Here is an 11,642-nt window from a genome sequence, read left to right as displayed (position 1 = left end):
CATCCCCGGCGCCGTGCACACGTCCATATTGCGGCCGCTGGCCGGGCGGGTGTCCCATCATTATGTTCATGGCCCGGTTGAAAGGAGTGTCCCACTTGTACTTCGCCGATGACTGAGTCGACTGAGTCGACGAGTCGCTCTCGGCCGCAAGCTTGTGTTGCTCTCTCTGCAAAATGGACCGTGAATCATTTACGAATGCGACTAGAATGTAGTAGACTTCGTTGATCAGAACCTAATATGTAAGGTGGTAAAAGGATAATTACCAGTATTCTCATGAATTTCCTAGTCGGCCCGTCGGTGAAAAAAATCTTTTTCTTGGGGTCCCACGAGAATCGGGCCCTGATGAAGTCGTGCTCCTGCTGGTCGGTGAACTCAGCCAATGGGTCTGGGATCCCCTGACGTTCACGTTCTGCGTCCTCCTTAGCCCACACGGGCCTCTTTCCCGTGTAACCACAACTTCCAAGGCGGTGGTTCCCCATGTTCTTTGCCTGCAGCTGCTTGCCTCTCTCCGACCTGGCCTTGGCAGCTTCTTCATTGCAAGTCTCCTTGAACTTTTCAAAGTCCTCTATCGTAATTTTCGGATTGTCTGCAACAATCTCGGCGTAGGTTTCATGGTCTACTTGAATCGCCTTTTTCACCCTAGTTTTCCAAGCGCTCAATGCGTTGCCGAACTTCCCTAGGGCTTTGTTGTTGATTTTTTTTCATGGCATCATCATCCCATGGGTCGACATCGTCATTCCGACCGGGGAACAGGAATCTTGCGTGCAACCTAGTTAGAAGCAGCTTCTTCAAATGTTCATCCTTCCGTATTTTTGTGGTGTTGATGTTAGCGGTATCCCGTAGGATGCATGCTAGTTGGTTGCCGTAACACGCTGCCACTTCTCGCGGCTCTATTGGCTCGAACTCGCCAGGGTGCACCGCCGTGACCACCAGTCTTCCGGTGCCGAGCTCATTTAGGCGTCGTGTCCTCTTTTCCTTCTTTCCCTCACTGGCTTGGGAGGTCCCACCTTCCGTGCTGTAGTTAGGAACATCATCAGCGCCAGTCTCAGTGCCGGTGTCGTTGGTGGCATCAGTGTCGGCGCCGGCGCCACCACCGTCGTCATCCGTCATGACAAGGGGGTCCAGACACCCAGCTTGCTGTCTCTCCTGATCCGCCAGAAAGTCGAGGTAGGCGTGTGCTCGACCTAATTGGGACTGAGAACCTCCGGCCTCATCGGTGTCGGTCATGTTTCCTAGGGTTCAATGTCGTAGTCGTTTAATTATCAAGCTTTATATAATAAAGTGAATAATGACAAAAGGTGACCTTTGTTTTGCCGGAAATGTCGTTTCATTCCCGTCGCGACAAATCTCGAGCACTCGATATGTCCAACTTTCTAGCACAAGTCATGCCGAAATTCACGGAAAATTTTGGCATGACCTTTGCTAGAAAGTGCACATATAGAGCGCCTGAAATTTGCCGGAATGGAAATGAATCAACATTTCCGGCAAAACATAGGTCACTTTTTTAACAACAAGCATTTCAGCACTCTAACAACCATTTTAACAACCACATTATGAGCACTCTAAGAAGCTGAAACAAACATCACAGACGTTGTTGCTGCTGACATATACACAATTATGAACATTGCTGCCCAACTGATGCAAAAAAGATCAACTACCATAGTAAAACTTCAAGCTCATTAACCAATCTAACAGCTCCACTCCCCATTGCATCATTATGAACACTTTAACAGCCACATTATGAACACTCCCCCATGCATCATTATGTGCTGACATATGAAGAGGGAGGGAAGAGGGGTGGCACACCTCGGGGTTGGGATCGGGGTCGGGGTCGCCGGGGTTGAGGGCGTCCTTCTCCTCCTCGTCGATCTGCGCCTAGCTTCAATCTGCACAAAGACCTGATTTGGTCAGAGAGAGAGAGAGAGAGTGACCAAATTTTCAAACACTTCCATTAAAAATCCTCATTTTCAAAATGGACAGCAACATAAGCAAATTTGCAAAAACTGTAATTTTCATTTTCATTTTCATTTAAAAACAAAGCAACATAAGCTAATTTTCATTTCAATATTCTGTCAAAGCTCATTTTAATTCTCTGGGCTAACACTAACACTAACTAACACTAACAACTAACTAACACTAACACTAACACTATCACTGGGCTAACACTAGCTAAGAACCATCACTGGGCTAACACTAACACTAACTAACACTAACAACAATTAAATTAAGCTCGTATGCACAGGGCGGGGGGGGGGAGGGGAGGGAAAGGCACCTGTCCACGAAGTGCTCACTGGCGTTGCTGGGCGTCGCCGGCTGCTTCACGAAGGGAGGCGCTGAGGGGTCGGGGTCAGTGGCCGGCGTCGGGGTCACCGGGGTCGCTGAGCCTTGTTGATCTGCAGAGACATACCAGAGCGGGAGGGGGGTCAGAGAGAGAGAGTCGGGGCTGAGGGGTCGGAGAGGAAGGAAGAGAGGCGGGGGGCCATACCAGAGCGGGAGGGGTTCGTTGGCCGGCGTCAAGGTCGGGGCTAAGGTCGAGTCCGGCGTTTGCGGCGGCGTCGGCGGCGGCGTCGGCGGGGCGGTGTCGGCGGTAGCGTGGGCGGGGCGGCATCGGCGGCAGCGTGGGCGGTGCGGCGTCGGCGGTGGCGTCAGAGAAAAGGGGATCAACGAGCGGCGCGAGTGAGAGATAGGAAGGAGGGGAGCTAGCGGACCGGTGTTGTAGGCAACTTAGCTATAGCGTGTGTGGGCAAAACGCACTATAGCTAAGTTAGTTATAGCACTGGTCTAGCAAAACAGCGCTACTGCTAACTTTTTTTCTTTATATTTTTATTTTTCTTTTTCTTAGCTATAGCGCTGCCCAGGATAAAACGCGCTACTGCTAACTTTTTTTCTTTTTTTCTTTCTTTTTTTCTTTTTATTTTTATGTTTCTTAGCTATAGCGCTGCCCAGGCCAAAACGCGCTACTGCTAATTTTTTTCTTTTTTTATTTTTCTTTCTTTCTTTTTCTTGCATTTCATTTTCCACAACTTATTAGTTCCTTTTTCTTTTCATTTCATTTTGCAAAACTTCCTTTATTTTTCTTTTTCTTTTTCTTTTTCTTTTTCTTTTTCTTTCATTTGCACTTTTCTTTTTCTTATCTTTCTTTTGCATTTTTCTTTTTCTTCCTTTTGCACTTTGGGGATTAGTTTGTCAGCTTGGGCAACGACGACGCTTCAGACTGATCTTCTTCCCTCTTTTGTTCATTGTCGAATAATTGAGCCCATGGTCGTGACTTTTCCTTCTCCAGGGATTACAATCTTTCGTAGGTAATGTAGTCTTCATTCTTCTTTTGACATATGTTTCGTCGTCATCAGCATCATCTTCCCTCATCGGATCACCGTACTGGTCATAGTATTCCTCGTTGGCGACTCCATCCATTCCGGCGATGCTCCTTTTGCTTCTCCTCACGACAACACGGCTAGGATTGATCGAATCAGTTATGAAGAAACATTGTGTCACATGTTTAGCATGTACTCATGGCTCATTTTTGGCAATGGCGCTGACGGTACCGCTATCAGAGTCGAGTATACACATGGTAGTGAAATGTCGGTTTTTTCTGTGTACATTCTTAGCCCATCTGACATGGAACGTCGTCGCGCTATGCAATCCAGAGTAGTTAAGCTCCCATATTTCTTCGACCCTTCCGTGATATCTTTCAATTACATTCCCAGTCATGGCTTCCATTGTCACCCCTAAGTTTTGGTCATCACGGTTTATATCTTTCTCCTCTGTGTAGAACGTGTATCCGTTGATATCGTATGCTTGATAAGTCGTGAGGTTGGTCGAGGGGCCATGTGCTAAGGCGTATATGAGTGTTCTGTTCGGACAACCCTCTTCCGGGGGATTAGCCAGAACTCGCTCTTTGAACCAACACACGAAAGTGGAGTTGTGCTCTCTAATAACTTCAGCGTCCGTCCTGTGCACCCCACGGTCACGGTACTTCTTTGTGATGGTCTCTTTGTGCAGTGTCACACAATCTTCTAGCACATCTAGGTGTTGTAGCACTACTAAGTTTGCCCTGTCAAGGTCGTTTTGTCGGCCCGAGCGTAACACATTCACATCCCTATGACCGTTGGTGTGACCTTCGCCTTCGAGCCTTCCACAGTGCTTGTTGACGGGCAAACCAACAACAAGGTCTTTGGTTAGATAACTCTCACAGAAAGAGATGCACTCTTTGGTCAGATATCCCTGGGCTATGCTTCCATCTGGACGGGACATGTTACGAATGAATCATTTGATGACCCCATTCATCCTCTCGAACGGCATCATGCTATGCAGGAATGTCGGCCCTAGGTCGATGATGTCGTCCATGATGTGGACACATAGATGCACCATGACATCAAAGAACGCGGTTGGGAAGTACATCTCTAGCTCATTCAGTATGACAATGATCTCTTCCTGTAGCCTATGGAGTTGCTTCACACTGATCGACTTTCGAGAGATAAAATCAAAAAAGTGGCATAGGTCAGTAAGCGTCTCAGGCACATGTGTGTCCATAATCCTTCTAAGTGCAACCGGGAGTAACTGCGTCGTCATCACATGACAGTCGTGAGACTTCATCCCACTGAACCTTTTTTTCTTAGTGTCCAGATATCTCCTTATCTTCCCATAGTATCCGGAACTAACTTTGATTCCGGCAAGGCACTTGAACAATTGATCGACCTCCTACGGATCTAAGGTGAAGCAAGAGGGGGGGCAATATTGTTCTTCCTTCTTGTTTACCTTTTTGCCCCTATCTTCCGTCTTTTCTCCGTCTCGGTCTCCTCTGACGACCTTTTACCGGGCATTTGGAGATCTTTCCTGATTTTCAAAAATTCCAGGTCTTTTCTTGCCTTCGACCCATCCTTGGTCCTAAAACATTCTTTGCATTTTCGAAACGGACATAAAACATCCTTCAGTCTTTTTTCATACATGTCATCCACAGCGGATTGCTAGTATATTTCCACCATCCTTCCATTGACCCTCATGATCACCTGCGCGCGGAGCAAATATTATAACCACGTATATATGCATGCATGTATCAAATTCATACAAAAATTCGGCATGACCTTCCCTAAACATAGGCCATATTGAGTTTGCCCGAAATTCGCCGAAACGAAAATGAATCGACATTTCGACAAAACATAGGCAACTCATGTCACTCACATGCCACATGCAATTCGGTATATTCGTATCGCACATAGTTTCGGTCCTAATAGCAAACACACATATTTCGATTCTTGCACAACTCTTTTTTTGCTCACGTATTTGTCGAGAGGAATATCGAGCACCTTCTTATAATTAGCTAGTAGCTCTAGATAGAGCTATGAGAGGGAGGAGGGAGGGCATTAATGAAGGGGGTGGTGGAGGGGCAAAGAAGAGAAGGGGAGAAGGGGCAAAAGAAAGGAAGAGGAAGGAGGGAGGGCATTAATGGAGGGGGTGGTGGAGGGGCAAAGAAGAGAAGGGGAGGAGGGGCAAAAACAAGGAAGAGAAAGGAGGGAGGGCATTAATGGAGGGGGGAGGGGCAAAGAAGAGGGGGAAGCATTGAAGGACAAGTAAGTGCAAGAGGGAGGGGGAGAAAGAAAGGGGGAGGAAGAAGAAGGGGGGGAAAGGTGGCAGATATTTTGGCTGGCGACCATAGCAGTAGCGCTGGGCACCAAAACGCGCTACTGCTATGTGTGCTAGCCAAAATATCTACTGATACATAAAACTAGCTATAGCGCTTGCCCAAAAAACACGCTACTAGTAAAAGATTGCACATAGAAGAAGTAGCAGTAGCGTTTCTTAGTGGCCCCACGCTACTGCTATTTTCTTAACAGTAGCGCTTGTTAGGGTACCAACGCTGCTACTATTTTTTGGCCGGGGGGTGTGGTGTGGCTAACTTACCAATAGTGTGCCCTCTAGAAACCAACGATGCTGCTAAGTTGTACCAGTAGCGCGGTTTGTAACACACGCTACTGCTAATTATCAGTAGCGTGGGCTTCAAAACACACGCTACTGATAAACTTATATGTATAAGCCTTTTCCTAGTAGTGACCATAATGTTAATCTGGAGGATTTGGACGTTACGGTCGGACATGGCGCATGATAAAGTTGTACCGAATCCGGCGGTGACGGTCGACTACCTTCAAAGTTGTATGCACTCGCTACACTTGGCTAGAAAATACTCTACAAAGGAGATCCTCAAGGGGAAGATGCCAGTGCAGTGTGAAGATCCGGTCAGGCCACGCGGTGAGGTGGTGCTGATGCCATGGCCGCGACCGACGGCTGGCCAAGCCGCGTTATCGGTCGATGGGGCGTGTTCGTCTACGGATGGATCAGCGGCAGCGGGTATGGTACCAAGAAGACATGATGGTAGTGTCATCTTTGCGGCCTACAGGTGTATTTTTAACTGCAATGATGCGTTGGAGACGGAACTACATGCAATAATGCAAGGAATGGCATTAGCAATTGAGCACTGTAATATTCCTATCATCGTTCCGACTCTTCACAAATTCTTTTGGCCTTGACGGGTGAAAGTCTCTCCCGTTCGGTATATGGTCATTTAGTTGCTGAGATTCATCATCTTATGGATGAAAAAGAGTTTACTTCTTTGAAAATTAAGTGAGAACAAAAAATAGGGTAGTATATCGTTTGGCTATGTATAGGCGTACAGAGAGTACTACAGCTTGGGCAGGGCCCTTCTTGTATCGAGGAGCTTTTGCCACTTAATTGTAATCCTATGAATATGAAATAAAACTCTTTTACCATCGAAAAAAAGAAAGAACTTGTCATTTTCCACAACGTAAACTTGTGTTTGTTTGCACACTTATCAGCTGCCGTTCGCGAGATACAGTACTGTTAGTGTGACAATAACCTACTAACATGGCCACCGAAGTTCGAGAAATCCACGCTGACATTTGAGTCCCGTGACGTGCCATATTTTCTGTGCCGTGTAATTAAATCAGCTGCAAAGATTGTGATCTAATTGACAGAGAGTAACAAGATTGGAGCTAGAACCCCCTGGCAACAGGACCGGGCAGGCAAACACGGGGCACAGAAGATCAGGTAAGATGCCGTACCCCACGGCCGCTTGGGTGGCAGTTAGCCCATACCTCATCTCCCCGTCCGATCGCATCAGGGCCGTCCGTCCGCGGAGGTCCCATCATCATCTGACGCCGAGGAGTACACCACGGCACCCTCACGTGGCGGGCCCGAGCGGTTACTGTTGTGGTAACAATGGCATCCGGCCCCAATGCCGGGTCGACACGTTGCCGCTGTTATCACCCTTCGTCGAGTCCCGTCTCACGTGGCGCCTGCAGGCACCCCTTCCCGCTTCCACGTGGCACCTACAAAGCATAGCCTCAGTCTCTGAGTAAATTGGTTAACAGATGACCATGCGACAAGCGTGGTAAAAGCAATCTCAAATTGACAAAAATTGGTTAACAGATGAGCTTCACTTACTGTACGACGTAAAAATAAATTTTTTTGCTGGTAGACGTAAAAATATTGCTTTTACTATGTGTAGGTACTGCCAGTACTTCTTTGCGGTGCCTATAGTCAAATTAATTTATTCTCATTCTGTATCAGGGCCAAAGTCGTCGCATTAATTAACGAAGTAATCTATGCTTCACACCTGATGGGTGACGGTGGTCCGCGCGCAGATAAAACCCCCTAGCTCCTCCCTTCCTTGCTTGGCCGGTGGTCGCTTCTACCGCTGCTGCGAAAGCGATACGCCTTCCTTTCCTTCTTCTGGCGAGGGAGCGAGCGAGAGTGGCCACGCGCGAGTGGGTGGGTGAGCGAGCGAGCGCGTGAGTGGTGGTGGTGGTGGGACGGGAGCGAGCTCTCCTCTCGTGCGGACATGATGGATCACCTGAGCCTGGTGCCCTACGAGGGAGGCAGCGGCGCCGGGGGCGACGCCGGGGCCAAGTACAAGGAGTGCATGCGCAACCACGCCGCCGCCATGGGCGGCCAGGCCTTCGACGGCTGCGGGGAGTACATGCCGGCCTCGCCCGACTCGCTCAAGTGCGCCGCCTGCGGCTGCCACCGCAGCTTCCACCGCCGCGCGGGTAGCCTCGCGGGCGGGGCCTGCCCGGCGCCCTTCTTCTTCAGCCCGCCCCCGCCGCCGCCCCCGCACCATCACCCGCCGCCGCACCACCCCGTGCTGCAGGGCTTCCTCCCGTCGGCGCCCCCGCGGCCGCCCCAGCTCGCGCTGCCGTACCACGCCGTGCCCGCCGCGTGGCACCACGCCCTGCTGGACCCCGCGCGCGCCGGCTCGGAGACGCCTCCCCGGGCGGACGACTGCAGCCCCGGGTGCGGGAGCGGGAGCTTCTCGAGGAAGCGGCACCGGACCAAGTTCACCCCGGAGCAGAAGGAGAGGATGCGCGCCTTCGCCGAGAAGCAGGGGTGGCGCATCAACCGCGACGACGGCGGCGCCCTCGAGCGCTTCTGCCTCGAGATCGGCGTCAAGCGGAACGTCCTCAAGGTCTGGATGCACAACCACAAGCACCAGCTCGCCTCGCCCACCTCCGTCGCGGCCGGTATGGGCATGGGCATGGGGATGGGCATCGGCATCAACCCAGGAGCCCTCGGCACCGGCACTGGGACCGGCGCTGACGCTGGCGTTGGCGTTGGCGGTGGCGTTGGAGCGGGCACCGGCGACGGCGACGGCGACGACGACGACACGGACGACGACTCGCCTCCACGCGCCGCCGTCTCGTCGCCCTCCCCCTCCCCCATCAGCGTCTAGCCGTGCTAGCGCTAGCTAATGAGTACCGAGTTCCTTTAATCCCCAGGGCTTTAGATTTAATTAATGCAGTGTCAGTCAGTTGTGAGCAAGCAGGTGGTGTAAACGACCCCCTGATCCCCCGCATGCCTCCCCCGCAGCGGCCGTGCCGTACATCGTGGTACCGGACCGAGGGCATATTTGTACCCCCACTCTAATTCTAGCTAGGCGCCGCTGTTTGTAGCTTCATTATCTTTCTTGTCTTGCTTTAATCCTAGTACTACTACCCGTGCTAGACTAGTGTAGTAGCTGCAGTGAGTGACTAATCATCGTACCCCTGTCAAGATTAATGCCGCATTAATTTGTCCCTGGACAGTAGAGTGCATCGGGATTTGTGCCTGGAAGCTTCTCTAAATTGCAGTTGCAGTGTTTTGGTTTGGTCTGGTCGCACTCGTGTGGCTTTAGGCCGGAGCGCCACCTCGTAATCGGCCGGCCTGCTCTCCAGCCAGCATCGCCTTGGCCGGTGGTGGCCTGAGATTTTTGTTCCCATTTGCGCCCTCCGGTCCGGCCGGCCGGGCCGAGTGGTAGGCCGCGCCGCGGTGGTGGAGCCGGCCGGAGCTTGGCCGAGCACGCCGCCCGGCTTGGCGCTCTACTGCTGCTGTTGCGTGGGGTCGAACGTTGCCCTTGTGTTCGTCCGTGCCGACTGAGTTGTCTCATCGGCTTGGGAGTGTGGTGTGTGATGATGGCGATTAGGCACGGTCCGTGGCTTTCGGTGCGGGGCAGGATCCGACACGATCTCTCCGCTCTCCCTTCTCCTTGTCCTCGGTGGGATTTGGCCTCTCGCGCCGCGTGGTTTTGCTGTCGCCTAAGCTTTGTGGCTCCGCCGTGTCGCCCGGATCTGGATCCAGCAATGCCCTGTGTTTAGGTGGCAGGAAACCGGCCCCTGTGTGCATGCAGTGCCCGGTTTGGCTAGGTTTGAGTACGAGCACGTACTCGTCTAGTCTTTCGCTGCTCGCCATTTGTGGCACGGTTGAGCGGGTCGTGCGCCGTGCACGCGGGGCGCCAACGCTCCGCTGGACTGAGAGCCTGTTTGTTTCATAAGTCCTAGGACTTTTTTAAGTCCCAACTTATAAGTCATAAGTCCCTGCTTGTTTGTTTACACCGACTTATAAGTCCCGAGTCCCTGCCTGTTTGTTTACACGGACTTATAAGTTGATAAAACACTTGTTCACATAACCATCTTCAAAGCCTTCATTCTCATCGACATCTTCTGAAGATGCAGCAGTTGACGACACACGTTGCTTGCCCGCAGCTTTTCCTCTACTGCCGGCCGATGAGGACCCGTGGGCTCCACGTACACCGCGTCCAGTGACCTGCGCCACGGTCCTCCCACGCCCTATCACACCTCCCTCAATGGCAGATGCGCCCGGGGCGACGAACGGACGCAGGTGAGAGCCGGCTCGGCCTCCGAAGTTGAGAGACCGTGCTCGGCCTCCTCCGCCGTGAGACACGGGCCTCCCACGACCAGCTCCAGTAGGAGGAAGACCATGGCCGGCGGACTGGTTGAAGAGGAGCTGCTGGTACGAGCCCAACTCCGGGAACTCGTCGACGTTGTGGTTGAGATCCAAGAATCCCATTCCCCTCCCGAGATTTCCCCCGGCGGATGAGCCCTGCGATGCCTGATGATTCGCGTGGAACGGATACAAAAAAGGGATCCCGTCCTCCTCATCGTTGCCCATGGCGGCGGCGGCGCTGGCTACTGGCAGCGGCGGCTCTGCCTACTTGCGGCGGCGCTGGCTACTCGTGGCGATCGAAGCAGAAGGGGAAGGAGCGGGGAAGGTGCGGGGCAGGGAAGGAGATCGATGCGTCATGCGGGAAGGAGAGCGACGCGGGGGGGAAGGTGCGGGCCGGGGCAGGTGCGATGCGGGCCGGGGGAATCGCTCGATAAGTCCCAATAAGCTCCTCAGGGAGAGTCTTTTTCAATAAGTCCCAAATCACCACAATAAGTCCCCATAAGTCCCTCCCGTTTGGTTTAGGTGGGACTTATTGGGACTTTTTTAAGTCCCTAGACCCATAAGTCCGTGGAAACAAACACCCTCTGATTCCACGAGCACACGAGCGCCGGCCAAGGCGCTAGGCGCTACTGAACCCAGCACCGGGTCGGCCCGTGCTGCTGCATCGGCGTGGCGCGCGCACCGGCACGGCAACGACGCTGTCAAGAGCCCTGGCGTTGCCGCTCCACCAGCCAACAGCGCTGTTCCACTGTTTGTTTCAACTCGTCCCGTCTCGTCGCGTCAACCACGACCGCATGAGTGCATCCCTCTTGTAGAGGCAGTGGCGTCTGACAGTGTGTTTGGGCACCCAGAGACGGCAATGGATTGTGTGCTACAGTGCTGCTCTGGTCTTCTCGTCAATATTTCGTGCTATTTTGTATTTGCTGTTTTCAGGTTGATCTCTACTAAATCTTTTATTTTTATTCTTTTAGGCCAACTACATCGCGCGACCACAAACGGACGTCCGTTTTGTTCAGATTCTATTCGTTTGGGTAAGGCAATGGGGTCGTGTTCGGGTGTGTCCTGCGATGCGGTGGCCGTGCGCCCAGCGCGTGGCCGCATCCGTTTGCCCCATCCTATCCGCGTCTATTTTTAAAAAAGAGTAATGTTTCAAATGCCAAGCCCTAGCTCATCAGGCCAGTTGCCCCAGTTCATCACGCCGGCAACAGAGCCGGCGGCCTACACGTCCATCGCCGGCAACTCAGCCAGCGGCCGGCAACACAGCCAGCCTCCAAAATGAATAGTTGTCCTCGCCGGCAACACAACCAGCGGCTGGCAACACAATCGGCCTCCAAAATGAATGTTTTTCTCTCCAGCACACAGCCAGTGGCCCAGCGGACGGGCGACACTCATGCCAACCTCCAAAAAGA

The 11,642-nt window shown here is 52.3% G+C and overlaps 1 protein-coding gene across 1 annotated transcript; it reads left to right on the top strand.

The window, feature by feature from the left end:
* The first annotated feature begins 7,681 nt into the window (after nucleotides 1-7,681).
* Nucleotides 7,682-9,123, top strand: LOC123189246 (zinc-finger homeodomain protein 8). Its single transcript, XM_044601621.1, has one exon. It carries the CDS (start codon nucleotides 7,856-7,858, stop codon nucleotides 8,741-8,743), a length of 888 nt encoding a protein of 295 aa, XP_044457556.1. The 5' UTR covers nucleotides 7,682-7,855; the 3' UTR covers nucleotides 8,744-9,123.
* Nucleotides 9,124-11,642: the final 2,519 nt, after the last annotated feature.

The sequence above is a fragment of the Triticum aestivum genome, chromosome 2A (genome assembly GCF_018294505.1).
Source record: "Triticum aestivum cultivar Chinese Spring chromosome 2A, IWGSC CS RefSeq v2.1, whole genome shotgun sequence".
NCBI classification, from domain to species: Eukaryota; Viridiplantae; Streptophyta; class Magnoliopsida; order Poales; family Poaceae; genus Triticum; species Triticum aestivum.
This window is presented reverse-complemented; position numbering and strand designations above follow the sequence as displayed.